Raw genomic sequence first — 15,577 nt, 5'->3', positions numbered from 1 at the left:
CAGAAACATTTGAAATGACAATATAATTCACATGCACAAATCTTGCCTGTATGTTTACTGATGGTTTAATACAGAAAACATGCTAATAAATTACTACATGAGATGCAATTATTAGGTGTATTTAACAACATTAAATACATTTCTTTAAAAAAAATTAAAGCATTTTTGCTGCCCTGCAGAGGTCCAACCATAACAAAAATCCCCCAAAGGATGTGTTTCTAAACAAAAGGAGAATCCCCACTTTAAATGATTCAAGACAAGATCTTTAGCAGATAAATTCTTTACAACCCTAAATTCAATGCTGGAATCAGCAGAAGACATAGAAACTTTAAGAACAATGCAATTTTTGCATGTTGAAACCTATATTCTCGAAGTTGTTCTCTCAAGTATTCCCAATGCTACAAGCAGCTCCTGGCCTCCATTTCATCTTTGCAAATATTCTCTTACAAAGAATGAAGTGTATGAGCACCAGTTCCAGGCTGGTGCAGAAAAGGGAGCAATGTGAGTGCTGCTAATCCTCCTGCTCAATCTACACTGGATGGTGCATCATACCAGAGGGACAGGTACATATCCCTAAGCAGCAGTGAAATGCTATGATGTTAAATGCCTTGTGTTGCAACACAAATTTAACAAGGTATCCCTTATAGAATTCCAGAGTCCAGAGCCTCCAGCCCCCTGTTCTTCCTTCCAATCTCCAAGAGCATCCATGAGGATTGATGATGAGGGAAGCTGCAGACCCGACACAACAGCTCCTGTCGCCTGTGTGCCCGAGCCCCTTCTGCAGCCATGACCACTAACAATCTGCAAGGACTCAGCCTGTGACCCCTTCAGCCCTTGGCTCCTCTCTAAATTGCCAATTAGAAAAAGTTGCAGTGATGGATTTGAGTTGGCTCTTCTTGTGTACCTGACACTGGATCAAAGCTACTGTCTCATTTCATGCAGGCAAGCTAACAGCTGATAGACAGCCATGGCTGTCAGTCATCGTCAAAATAGGTTACATGTCTATTTATTTATTCTGTAATTAATTTTTGGCAGAGTTAATGGCACAAGCCCCTTTTTAGAGTGTAATGCAGTTCTATAAAACTAAGAAAAACAAAGGCAGGCAAGCAATCACTTTCCTGTACATAAAAATCACTGGAAGGCAGCTGAGGACATGACCAGTTTGCAAGAAAGGAAAATAGCCTGCTAATGAAATATGAGACTGGGAAAATGAGAAGAAAATTTATAACAAAGGCATTTTAAGGTACTGAGTCAGAGAGGTGGGAACTGCTGGAGGGGAACACTGCCGAAGACAGCCTTGTCTGTTCAAGTATCAAAATGATGCTTCCACCCACTGTGAGAGAAGATTTGAGTGACAAGCCAGGGCTGTGCTGCTGCTGCAGCACGCTCAGAAGTTGGCACACACACACACATAAACACACAAAACCCAAAAACAAACCCACCCAGAAAGAGATACAAAGAGAGAAGCTGAACATGCTGAATTCTGTCAACTGCAAGAAAGGATGTGAGATATGTGTGGGTGACAAGTCAGGAATGCAGCATTTCCAGAGAAAAGCACACATTTTTTCTTCCTTCAATAGAACAGTGTGAGTTTAAGATGATACACGCTATGATTATGAACATCTAAAATACTTACCAATAGTTATTTCTTCTATGATTTATCTTATTTTCTCTATCTCACTTCTTCTCAGCCCTACCCTGCATTTTTGCTCTATCAAAGTGGAAAAGACCATCATTCTACCTTTCATTAAGGTTTATAGTCTGACTTGTTTCTTTGCCTCACATTCAGGCTTTCAGTTTTTAGACTTTTTACTGCATTGCATCTCCAGGTTGAATTCTTCCCTGGTTTCTAGTAAATAAAATCTAAATTAAATAAACATTTTTTTTTCTCTACATTGATAAATTGTCTTCTTCAGTCATGTTTATATGCAACATTGCTTCAATCATCATATTGTTAATTTATGAATCTAACCTTCAGCTGTGTGGATCTTCTTTCCCAGTCTTGTTTCAGGTCTTTCATCTTATGGAACATAAGCTTTATGCTATAACTTCATTTACAGATCTCTTTCACCACACCACTCTCTGCTTGAATTCAGAATTCAACCTTTCTAGGACTTAGAATAGGATGCCTTTGAAAGTCAGATTTTAGAACCTCTTTTTGTTTGAGCTGTTTCCTCTGCTCAGTCTCCCCTCTGAAGGCCCCATTTGCCCTCCATTACCCAAAGGATGTTATCTGCCCCATACCCCTCTTTAAAACTGCCTTTGCCACAGTGTTCCCCCAAGCTGACAACAGTCACACTGATGGTGTTATTTATAACACTGCATTATTACCATTTTTTCCAGTATCTTCATATCTATCAATTGGTACCCATTCATTCCCTTTAAACTTATATTGAGGTGGAAAATCCCTGGTGTCAGGTGCTGCTTTTATTTATTTGCTTTGCATGTAAGGGATTAACCAAAACAGGTCACCTTTAACTTTTATTATTGATTAGGACAGTATCTTAATAATGCCACAACCCTGGCACTTTTCTTACACTGCTGCTCCTCTCCAGCTCTTTGTTCTGCAAACCCATCTGGTGATGGCATCACCAGGTTTGATCCACCCTCCCTCCCTTGTCTGATCCATAACCTGTTAGAACATTTGCAGAGTCACTTGAATAGTTCAAGACCCACTCCCCAGTTTGGCTGTGCCCAAAGGAGGGCACAAAGTGCTCCCATCATTTCTGTGAGGCCATGGCCATGTGCAGGACAGGCAATGGAAAAACAGGATTCAGTATCCCCTCACCTTTTCCTTCAGAGTCCTTCTGTCTGTTTAAGACATTTCCAGTTCCTAAAATTTCCAGCCAAGTTATGATGACAAATAACATTTCCCTGACTCACAGAGGGAGGAAATACACGCTCCTATACATGACATCATTCATTCCTGTGGGCCATGAGCTCTACAGCAATGAACCAGGTACTGTGTTATTCTGCAGGATGCACCCCAAAATTTTGTGTTGTCCCCATTGCAATCACTCCCAGAACATTGTATGCCACTGGGAGCATTCTGGACATGGCACAGAGAGAGCAGTTTCAAGCAGTGTATTCCATGGATAAAAAACCATGACTTTATGCACCATTGTCCAAGCAAGAAGCCTCTGAAAAGCCTCAGAGCAAGATGAGTCTCAATCAACCAAAATTAGATAATAACTGAAAAAATGCAAGAGTTGCTACTTCTATCAATTATTCCTTACTTACCTAATAATTGACAACCTTTTACATTTTTTATACAGAGATTAATAGCCCACACACAACAAAGAAAATGGCAATGGTAGGAATTCTTACTGTGGTGCAAACAGCAAACCCATCAGAATAAATTTAAAGAGAGAGTGACTACACTTCACAGCTTTGTAACTATTTCAAACTAAATAGATGTTGCAAAAGAAATAAAAAGAAATTTAAAAAAACCTACCCTTCTTTTTATACTTATTAAAGTGGCGCCGTCCTTTGCCAGTAAGCCAAAAACAAACAGAATGAAAATAAAATAATGAAAAACCCACACAAGGAGAACAGGAAAAGAAATTGCGAATAACATAAATCTGAATAATTAGAGTTCTTAAAATCAGATTAAAAAGTCAACTGATCAAACATCGCACAAATTCCTGGTTTAAAAAAAGACAAAAGCCTTCATTTCATTTAGATTAAAATATTAAACATGTTTCTTATTACATTGCATAATCAACTAGAAGTATCTGCTAAATGGCAACTTCATGGCAGTTGACATAAGCTACTTTCTCCATTTTTGTCCTTCTTTCACAAATTGGACACCATCTCTTAGCAGGCCATGCTCATCATATCAATGTAGAAATCCTTTGTGATGGTGCATTGTTCACCTCTTCAGATTAGCTAAAGATGCTTATGATGCAAATCCAAGTATTTTAAAATGCAAAATTAAAGGAGGCTCTGCTCACAGTTGCAAAACAGTATTTGACAGTGTCTTTGGAAGTGTTTTTGTTAAAGGAGTGGAAGAGTTGCATGCCCTTCAAATATCTTATGAGATGAAATGAAATTATAGCCAAGTCTGAGGCACTTCCAGGAACTCAACTCATTGTAACATGAGCTCTGTTCCCAGGTGGTGAAAGGCAGGACATGATGAAGGATGCCTGCCTGCAGATTCACCACAGACCTTGAAAATCCAAACTATGATCAGACACAAACAGCAAGAATTCTGAGCAAGAAGGGCTTCTTGCTATACTTCAGTGGTTATATCACAGAGGTTACAGAAAAATAGAGAAGAATAGAAAAAGGTGACAACACACCAAAAAATAAGATAGTCACAGTTGCATGTCTGATACTTTAATTGATCCTTGGCCAGAGCATCACTTTTCACCAATAATTCCTACACATAATTGTGGAGAAGAGGTTACTCACAGTGCAGTTCAATTCACAGCAAATCTTCCACTGGCTTTAACTGTACACACTTGCTTTAACAGGACACATCTCCACATGGAATTATCCTTTGATTATCATATTTTCTTTTCCTTCGTATGCCATATCTTATCCACATGAGATCAAAATGTATCATTACCTTTTTTGTATGTCAGATGAAATTCTTTAACTTTAATAAGGTTAAACTCCAAAGGGAATCTTTCCTAGGTAAGAATGGAGTAAATCTGCTGATATTGAATACCTGATAATAAGCTATTTTCATGGAATGAGAGTGAGAAATACCCCACACAGTGTTTGGCAGAAGTGTTTGAGAGGGTGAAGTTTTTTCTATTTCAATCAGGGTATGAAAGTGTGTTACAGCCTGTGGGTTGGGCCAAAAGTTCATCTCATTCCAGTAATTTTCACAGTATTTTCTTGAAGCTAATGGAGCTGAACTCAAATCTGTGCTGTCTCTCACAGCTTTCCTTCCTTTTAGAACCATGTGGATGGAAGGGTCCCTGTGCACTGCCTGCAAATGGTTTGCAGAGACTCCTCTGATGTCTCACTGCCTCTGATGGCCTCAGGGTCAGCCCTGGAGCAGGGTATTTGTGGGGTAAAGGATTGTGGTTCCTATCTATCAGACTTGGGGTTCACACCAAGGGAAGCTCTCAGGCTGCTGTTACTGCATGGACCAAGTTCTAAAAGCCATCTGAGGAGCTTGTTCACATTTTCTCCACATTCCTCTATTTGAATCTTGCCTCAAGTTATTTTGTGCTGGAGAAATGAGATATTGAAAGATGCATTGCTAGGGAAATAATTGAAAAAAACCATTATCCTTCCATACTTGTGACAGTTCAAATATAAATTTAACATTATGGTAGATGTACATTAAACATGCATCCATACATGTAATATGATGCAAAAGATGTAAATCTCTATCTCATTTTACTATGCTTTACCCTGCATGGAATCCCAATTTTGATTTCTGTGTTCTGAAACTGCTCTCACATATGAAGGGCATTCAAGTAAGCAGAAAAACCTGTGGCTGTGAGAACAGGCATGAAACAAATGAGGCAAAAAGCTCTTAGACCCAACTCTCAGGGTAAGGCTGTGCAGCAGCTCCCACACAGCAACACGAGTTCTGTCAACACACCCATGTCCTCATTTTGTGTAGTTTTTCAAGCTTCTTTATTCTTTAGAAATACCATGATGTCTGACAAGAAAACAGTGCAAGAGTTGAAGGAAGCTTCCATGAAGCCATTTCTGCTTTTGAGGGGATAGAGACAACACAGAAAGGACAAAGCAGGAAGCAGAGGGAATGCACTGAGGGGCAGAAGCCTGACAAATACAGCTTGACAAGCACCCTATAAAAAAGCTATTTATCTGTCACAGCCTGAACGAAGTATTTTCTAGCTCTAACACAGCATACAGTGCTACACAGAGGTTCAGTAGACAATGCAGGATTGCTCCACAACTCAAAATGCAAAAGAGTTGATATAATGGCCATGTATGTGTGAAGGGTGGCAGTGAAGCACACAGTCACTGCATGCATACTTTCACAGGTTAACACCACAGAAATGCACAGAGCTGTCAGTCTGTATTTATAGCTACATTATCACACCATTTACTTTGTGCAATATAGATATCTCCTCTCAAGATTTACCAGCTGTCTTAATTTCTCAGGTAATCAAACAACTATTTGAAGTATTCTGTGAAATGAGCAGGGTTAGAACTGAAATATCAGCCTTAGCTTTACAAGGCCCTTGGGGTCTCCATTCTTCTTTTCTTTTCTTTTTTTTTTTTTTTGTACTGGGGCAACTTCAAGAGCCAAATGTGGAGACAAAACCCTGAAATTACTCACTCCAGTACAGCTATAGCAGCTACTCAAGGAGAATTTCATAGACACAAGGATATGCTGCAGCAGTGACAGGGGTGAGGCACAATGAACTCTCCTCATCAGGAGACATCTCCTGCATCAGGAGTCTAAGAAGAAATGAACAAACTTCTAAGGCCCTTTGAGTTATTTCAAACACCAGGATTTCCCCCTTGGAACACTAACAGCCTCTGGAAAATTGTAAGCACTATACTGTGCCTAAATCTCACACAAACTAAGAAGGAAGAAAACTGTAAAATGTTCTGAGTGTGCTCAGGAGCAGAGGGGAATTCAACAAACCACTGAATTTAGACAACATATCTGCTACTGCCTGTACAATTAAACAGGTCCTCCTTTAGGAGTCCTTTCCCTAAGACTGCCATCCAAAACTCTCAGGAAAACTTAACAAACACATCCTGCAAATCCGTAGATGTCATTTAGATTTCTACTTAATCCTTGATAGCAAAGTATTTCCCAGTTTTAGTTGTTAAAATTTACAACTGACATTTCAGAAAATGTTTATTTTAAGATTTTATCATGTCCTACCTATTTTTGCCTAAAGGCAAAGTTCCTTTGGTCAAAGAAAGATGCTTTGTACTAGAAGTAAGGCTTGGACAAGCCAGAATATGTACTCAATGGAGACAATCAGTCTTTTCTTGCAGACCAGCTAATGATTATGAGAAAGCATTGATAATTCATCTACTTTTCCAGAAAATAAATATTTTCTGCCATTTCTGCCTACCACCTTTGCCACAAAAAAAAGCTGTAGCTATGCAAGCTCATTGGAAATGTGGCAATACTTCCTCTTGATCATATTTAACTCGAGATCTAAGAATAAAAAATGCTAATTATTCTATTTGAATCTAGCTCAGACCCATGCTAGCTAGCAGGCACTGTAGAACAATAGATCACAAACACACACTGTTTGGTTATTTGTAAATACAGGGAAAATGTTACCTTTAGCACAATCTGCTCCATGAAATCCTGGAAAACAATGGCAGACACCTGACACACACTCCCCATTCCCATGGCAGTGACGTGGGCAGTCTTGCACCGAGTCTGAAATTAAAGCATCACAGGCACATTAATTGGTTCCTATTTAGGCTAGATATTTTTTTGTTTAATTTTTCTCCATTTTAATTTGTCCTCAATACTTAGAAGCACAACCCCTCATGGTATTAACACCACAAGGTTCAGGTGAAGCAGTGAGTTTTGTGACAGGATGAGTACATGTAGAGATCAGTGACATACTAAAGTCACATATAAAGTTCTGGGCTGCATTAGAACCTGAAATCTTCTGATAGTGCTGAAATCCTCTCTTCCAAAAATAAGCAGGGGCTCTTAAAACCTCTAGAGCCATGTTTGAGTTTATATTGGGTAGCAAACACAATGCTTCCTCAGGAAAATCAACGCTCTCCCTTTTGCAATGAGACTTTGTTCTTGTTCAACCACTCCACCATGGGAAACTGATTATCCCAAGGACTGTGCCTTCTTTTCCTTCTACAGGCATTTGAAGCCTCCTTAATTATGCTGACAAAAATATCTGCTGAACATGACAAAGAGGAGCTCTTTTGCTCTGGCAAATCTACTCAGTCCTTAAAAAAACCGAATTAAAAAGGTGCAACTGGCTGTGCAAGAGGATGAAGAAGAGTTGTGTAAAAACAGAGGACAAAGTTTAATATCAGAGTTTGAGTGACTGACTGAAATGTTGATGAGTTCAATAACATGAGAAGAGTAGACACATCAGCCTGATAACTTTTCAGCTGTACCAAAATGCTTATTTTCCACTATTTCTGTTATCATTTTGATAAAGCAAACACTACTTTTCATTATAACAATCTAAAAATAAAATTCCATTTTTGAAATTAATTCTTAAAATTATTTTAATTTGAAAGCTGTTGGATTTCAGTGGAATATATTTTCAACAGTGAATTATTGGGATAAAAATATAATTGGAATATTACTCTTCACTATCACTCCCTGTTGTTGTGGGAGTGGTGGTTCCAAACTAAATGATTCTGTCAGCCCAGGCACCAAACCAGGCACCAAACAGAAAAAGAAATAATTTGGATTTGGAACTAGCAGAACTATAAAGAGTATTTTTATTTGTCAAATTAAACTGTAAAGAAGAAAAGGATTCAAGTAGAACTTTAAATCTAATTTCACAGTTTCAGGACACCAAATACAAAATGTTTAAAGCAAATTTTCAAAGAGATGTCATTAGCTTGGCTTCTTGAAATGATTCATGTAAACAATGAAAAGAAAAATTGAAATGCAATGCTCAAAGATATCAATTTGTCTCATGAAGAAGCTTGTTTATAGATTTATTCATTATTTTGCTTCATGGCACACAAAAGCATTTTCTATGTATTCAAAATCATGGTAAATTTAGTATTGTCTGTGAGTTAACATAATTTCTGTTATTCTTCCTCCTCTTCTGCACCAGAGAGATGTTCAGCTGCTGCAGAGCCTTTCATTATGAAGCATCTGATGCAAGGTGTGTGTAGAACCAGATAAAACACTGTATTTTTCTCTAGATTTCATTTCAATTACTATCATTGCTCTATCAAGTAGCCTAGCTGGCTATTACACCTTTGATGCTCTTGAAAGCTATAGCCCTGACCAGGCAACCCTTTAAAGGGCAGCTTATAATATCCTAAGGTTTTCTAAGCACAACAGGGGCATAACAAGATAGAAGCACAAATGTTCTTGTTTTTAGAGAAGTAGAAAAAGCCTTCTATGGGAAAACATGCAAAAACAAAAAAATATTTATTTATTTGTTTGTTTGTTTGTTTTTCAGCATTTGTAGGAAAGTGTTTCTTTCATCTGAATTCAGGGTAACAGAAACAATTATGTTTGTAGTTAATAACAGTATTGATTATCGACCTACACCCTTTGGGACTTAAGCCAACAAACTGAATGTTATACTAATGTAAAATGAAAAACATCTAAGCTGCATATGTTTAATAAGGCAAGCCTAGAAAACACCTATGACTATGTTTCATCAAATCTAAAACCTCATTTTTACTTTTTACATTTTCCCTGAACTAAGAGGAATTACATATTTATACAACATAGAGCCATTTTTTAGACTTTACCAGCCAGGACAGGATATCACATAGGATACCTCAGAATTTGTTATACCACTGTGAAAAGATACTCAGCAAAATTCATTAAGAGCTTCAAAGGTCAACAAATCTAATAAGGTTGGAGAATTTAGACTCAGTTTGATTTTCAACTGAATGTAATCCTGTTCTAACAAAACTGCAGCTGGATGTTCTTCAGCCACGTTGAGGAGATGACTCACTATTAGGTGAGTGGTAAGCTGTAAAACAACATACAGCTAATTAACTGGCTCAATTAATCTCTAGGGTGGCTGCAAACAATAATCTCATTTGCAGGTATCAGTTTCTTGAGCTGTCTTTCCACCAAGATTAAACAGCTCTCCTGTTGGATACTATTCCACCTGAGTGTAAAGATTCTTCTTCAGAGAAGCAAATAAAAAATCTCAAAATGACAGAGATAAGGGAGAGGAATATTAGCTGGGGAATGCTTCAAACCATGCTGAACTTTTCTGAGTCTTGTTTTCCAAAACTAAACTCAAGATCTATGGGAATGCTGAAATATTAAGAGAAAAATGAGTGATTTGAAGTCTGCACAACCCATTACTGACTCTTTGCCAGAGCAGTGTTGAGAAAAAAAAATGCACAGCATAACATAAGGGCAAACAGGCCAAATACTGAGAACTACAGGAAAATATTACAACTTTGGGTAAGGAAGGACATAAACAGAGAGGAAAAATGCCCAGCTTATGGAAATACCTACCCAAAATGACTGTACTGAAGGAGACCACCTCTTTGTCCTTGCCATCATTGTAGAAGGCCAGGTGCCACAAACCCACATCCAAGTACTGAACGAACACGGCCTCGTTCTGCACCAGGGTCTGGATGCTCCGCCGCTCCCGGGGAGACTCCACCACACTCCACTTCTCTTTGCCATCCAAACGTTCCATGAAATCATACTGCAGGGAGGAAAAAAAACCAAAAACAAGGGAAAAAAAAAAAGAGAACACAAACAAACAAAACCCCAAACAAACAGACCTGAATACAGAATGTTTTGGCTCAAGATCTGACTCTCTGTTTTCTCCTCTACCTTGTTATAAAATGGTATTTCTGGGAGAAATGTGAAACTAACATTTACTAGCTGACCATGGAACATAAAGAGGTTCTGTGACTTTTATTCTTTCTTGAATAGTGACCTAGAATTATGCATCTTCCTTCTGCATAGGGGATCATAAAATGTACAAACTGAAGGGATGGCTTTTGAGAAAAAAATTGGATTCTATTATTTGACCCATGAATTGTAGGTTCTTACACAGCTTTCAGAAACCCAGGAGACCCACACCCTTTTCAAAGCAATCACCTGTAAAAAATTCATTCTGCAACAGGAAATGACATCTGAGCTGTAGCTCCAGACACATCATGGAATGGAAGCCCCCAGAACATGAAACAGGAATAGAACTGACAGGAAATGTGTTTGTCTAATGTAACTCATCATCAGATAAAAATACACTGCACAAGCTTTACATCACAGAGTAAAAGCTGCTTACCTGAGGTTTTATGAGGAACAATCAGGGCAAGTGTGATACAGTAACCAGAGGGAGCATGGAAAGGAATAACACAAATAAAGGAATTGAACTTATATTAAGGAAAACTGAGATTTTCTGTTTGTATGGCTTCCAAATAAGGTAGAACATTGCATTAATCTTTGGAAAAGGGATCAAACAGAGCAAGTGATTATTTAGAGCATAAGAGCGATGGCACCATTAATGGCATGAAACTAAAAAAAGAAAGAAAGAAATTTAAGATGAATGTCAGATAAGCTTCCCATCTATTAAGCTCAGTAAATAGCCTCCCAATGGAGATGCCACAATTAAACAGGACTGGAAGAAATATTGGTTAGTCTACAACAGGGAATAACTCTGCATAACAAAGCAGCTGGGCTGGCTGTTCTAATAGGCTTTTTTTCTCTCTTTAATGTCTGTGATTCTGGAGCTCTCAAGCTCAACTGAGTAGATCTCATAGTCCCTATCTAAGGGAAGTCCTTAAGAAACACCAAAAACAATATATCTAATCTTTTGATAGCTGTATAACAAGTCCCCTATGAAAACACATCTTGTTTTAGACACATTTATCTGTGTAGGAGTAGATAGAGATAGATAGACATGTCTAAAGAAAGATGTATGTGTTCAATAAAATACAGTAATAGTATGTGCTTGCTTGCCAGTAGCTTCATTACATTTCCCTCTGTTATCTCTAACACTTCCAGGCTGTGTCCACAATAGCTATGAGGAAACATCCACCTTCCCTTGCTTTCAGTGTAAACAGACAATGGTAACCTTGCCTCCTAAATGGAATAAACAGCCAGAGAAGGCTGTTCTGCACACTGCATTCCACTCATTAACTGTGAGCCCTAGTAAATTATTCACAATATGTGATAAAATAATGAAGATTCTCCCTTCTAGTGGAAGAGACAGACAAATTTAACACTCTAGTGCAATCACATCTATCCCAAACTGGGGTATAAAACCTCACATTTCCAGCTGAAAACCTCTTATGTACCAGCATTATAAAGCCCTGGTATGCTCAGCCTTACAACAAAGGGCTATGTCTGGAAGATCTGTTGTCCTCCTGGTAAACATGTGGAACTGACACCAACCTGCAGCCTTTCCACAAAGGAAATCCATGGCAGGGAAGATTTTGAGCCCAAATCTACTAATGTTGAGAGCTATCATCACAGTGAGTGTGTTATCCACTCTATTTTTTATTCTATGCTTTTAAACGAGGGACAGGGTAAGAGAAGTGGAATAAAAACTTCCACTCAATATCAGATTGCCATCCACTTGAGCCTTTTTCCACACATAATTTTTACAGGGAAAGGTAAATCAGATAAACTAGTAAAGTTCAGGTAAAGCATGCCAGGGATGTAGAGAATTGTGGCATGCCAGTAACTTTCAGCATATGTGAGGTACCAAACACACATATATCTATCTCTGAAATCAATGGCATTTGGAAAGATTGCTAAAGCCCATTGTCTAACAGTCAGAGGTTAAGGACAGACTCATCACCTCCTTGGGAAATGTTATTACTTGGGCAACATCTTGGGAAAAAGAAATTGTGCTCTTCGGAACAATTGTTCACAAAGGGTCAACTGAGGAAGCAGCAATAAAAGCTGACATTTCTCACTGGCAACACGCTGTTCGTCTCTGCTTGTGCTGGCAGGTTCCTCTGCCTCCCTCTGTTTGATGCTGATTCTACCTCATATAGCAGAGAAAGCTCAGCAGTTGGCCAGATCGAAGGGGAAGAGTTTTCAGCCTGAAACTGCTTGAAGTAGTTTTAGCTGCAGAATCTCTTTTCAGGATGATGACCTAGTGAGAGCAGGTCCCTTGGCACAACGATTTTAACTTGGGTACAATTAAGACTGGTATTACCCCTCTTTAACTGAACTATGACAAATAATTTAATGCCCAGGCAAAAGCAAAATGATCAAATCTGGGTAACTCTGTGAATGCTGAAGTACCGGTGCAAAGTGATACAAAAACAAGAATGTATTTTTATCCCTCTTTGGATTTCTCAGAATAGAGGGGGGAAAAAATAAAAAAAAGGAAGTTAATGTATCTGCTGGTGGTTCCCTGGGTGTATTAATCTTAATATGTCAGGAAGGACTAGGTATACATGCCCCAAAATCAAAAATCCCTGACTGAAGGGTGACCAGGATGACACTGTGAACTCATAAGCAGATAAGATTTCTTCACATGCTTGGCTGAATCATCATTTTACTTTTCATGGCCTGGTTGATTTTCTGATTTCCCACCCTTGCATGATTAATTACTTTTACATAATGTTGTACTGGAGGTATCACTCTTGCTTTAAATCTGCTTATTGGCACATATGAATAGATTAGAAGACCCATCTAGGAAAAGGAGGCAAGTAATTTCATGATCATTAAAAAGCAACTGTGGAATTCTTAATCTAACACACACACACAACTGCTAAGGAAGAGGCCACTAAATCACATGAATTAGGGAATGGACATGTCAAACCAAATTAAATCTCTGAAGTAATTTGAAAGTTTCACTGACTTTTGGCTTTTTTTGTTTTCTTTTTTTATGATCCTTTATATTTCATGGCTTCATACCGAAAACCACATAAAAATGGCTAAAACAGCTCAGGAATAACATGCAGCAGAAATCCCAAATGACTATATCATCAGAGTTCAATTTTGCAGCAGGGAGTACTTACTATGATTAAAGCTCAATATAAGCAAGTGACTTGCCAGCCTACATCACTAAACAAATTCCAAATTCACTCTCTCGGTGAGTTTGTTTATTTTTACTACCCAGCATACTGAAATCCTACTGCTTGCTTTTATTTACAAACCTAAAATCTCATGCTAAGTTCTTTCTGGGCAATTTATTTTTTATAATTTCTCCGTACAGGGCTTTCTACCTTCTGATGCATTTTATTCACAGGCTAATAAAGACTTGATTTTTCTGGTAACCATGGGGAGTCAGAAAAACCATCTGGGAACTTTACACCACTGGTTGTGACTCCACCACTGCCCAGGGCCACCGAGCCCAGGCACACACAGGGGATGGAAGCCACTTGTGACCACTGCGAAGCAGAGAGAGCTCGCAGGGCTCAGGACTGTTAATGCAGAGAGCCACCATAATCTTCAGGGATTTTCATAGATTTGAAACAATTTGCAAGCCTCCACAATGTGCCTAGGAGTTTTTGCAATTAGGAATTGAAAGGAAAGATCTCTTAGAGCTCTTTTCTCAATAAGGGATGCATATTCAACAGGAGAGGGGGAGCACGCTTGGCATGGTGGTGAGCATCTGCCTTTATGCCAAAGCCCTGTAGGATCTAAGCAGCCAGGGAAACATATGGCAGGGAAACTTGTTTGCAAAGTGCTCTAAAATTAGTTCTTCATAAAATCCAGTTGGTAATTATTCATTAAAATACAGCCACAAAACATCTGACACCCATGGTGGCAGCCAACCAACCGGTTTGTTCCCACTCTTGGATGTGCCACAAGCCAGCCAGTCCAGGCCAGCCCCGTGGCCATCAGGCAACTCCGAGGTGCTCAGAGCTCCTAAAAGTGTTTGACCACCTGCTAAAAACCAAGGGAACACTGATGCTCCCCTGCTCCCCAAGTTGTTTTTATTCAAATAAAGCCGTTTCCTGTTCTGAATGAAAAGAGCTTTCATTTTGACATGAAAAATTTATTAAGTATAAACCGCGCTGCTGGAGATGAAAACAATCCAGCTCCATGCACTGTCCTCTCCAGACGTTCCAGTGAAGTTCCTCTCAGGTTACCTCATTTCATGCATCATTTGGAACGTGCTACCAGCATGTAGCAACACCATAATTGCTGTAAGCTCTGCAGAGTCACTTCATGCATTATTTCACATTTACAGTTTGTTTTCTGTACATTATCAATTCTATTAACAGACTCTCTTCTGCTAAATTCCTATTGATCATTCAAGCCTGCACTGTGCATTTTGTTATTTCTGCATAGCACTACACAGGTTGGATGGATTTTACCCAAAAGCACTGCATTCCTGTTTGTACTCTGCTTGCCACTCAAAACTGCATTTTTTGCCTCTCCTCACTCCCCATGCTCACGGCACACAGGCTGCATCCAGACAAGTTTACAGCTACATCACTTTGACTGACTAAACCAGGCATTTGGAATATTTGCTAAACAGTAATACTGAGAAGGTTAAATCTCAGCAGGGCTCTCAGACAGGAACTGCATCTTGTTGTCTCAGGTTAATCATGTACCTAATTTGCTGATTATTGACTTGTTCCCACAAAGGATTTTACTCAGCTTGACATATGAGCACTGATCAGTGATGAACTGTCAAGCTGTTCACTGCTTTAGAGCTCATGTCCCTACCCTACAGAAACAAGGATTTTAAATTTCAATTTTAAAATATCGTCTGGTGTCAACTTCAGACTGTTTTCATTCATACAAAAGTATTGTGCTCCTTTCTGTCAGAACAAGGCTTCTTTTCACTAACTCAGGTCTGTAACAGCTTGCCTTTCTTATTCTAAAATAATTTCTCTTGGTAGCAGCTTGACTGAATTTTGATTGCTGGGTAAAAAATGCCATGGAATCTCCTGTTGTAGCACCCTATTAACAAGCACCAGGACCCTGCCTGAATGTGGGAAAGTTTATGCTGGTTTATATTGCAGATTCAGACCAGATCTATACTAGTTTATACACAGC

The 15,577-nt window shown here is 38.8% G+C and overlaps 1 protein-coding gene across 12 annotated transcripts in view; it reads right to left on the bottom strand.

Moving 5' to 3' along the window:
* The window catches only part of TENM2 (teneurin transmembrane protein 2), a 478,752-nt gene that overhangs the window by 94,483 nt on the left and 368,692 nt on the right, over positions 1 to 15,577 (bottom strand). For all 12 annotated transcript variants that reach the window (XM_033517641.1, XM_033517643.1, XM_033517644.1 and 9 more), the window contains 2 exons: positions 10,109 to 10,304; positions 7,241 to 7,342 (listed from right to left, as the gene is read on the bottom strand). In XM_033517641.1, coding sequence (XP_033373532.1) covers positions 7,241 to 7,342; positions 10,109 to 10,304 — 298 coding nt within the window. The remainder of the gene's footprint in view (positions 1 to 7,240; positions 7,343 to 10,108; positions 10,305 to 15,577) is intronic.

Source organism: Parus major, chromosome 13 (genome assembly GCF_001522545.3).
Source record: "Parus major isolate Abel chromosome 13, Parus_major1.1, whole genome shotgun sequence".
NCBI classification, from domain to species: Eukaryota; Metazoa; Chordata; class Aves; order Passeriformes; family Paridae; genus Parus; species Parus major.
The sequence above is the reverse complement of the archived record's forward strand: the minus strand, read 5'-3'. Positions and strand labels throughout refer to the sequence as shown.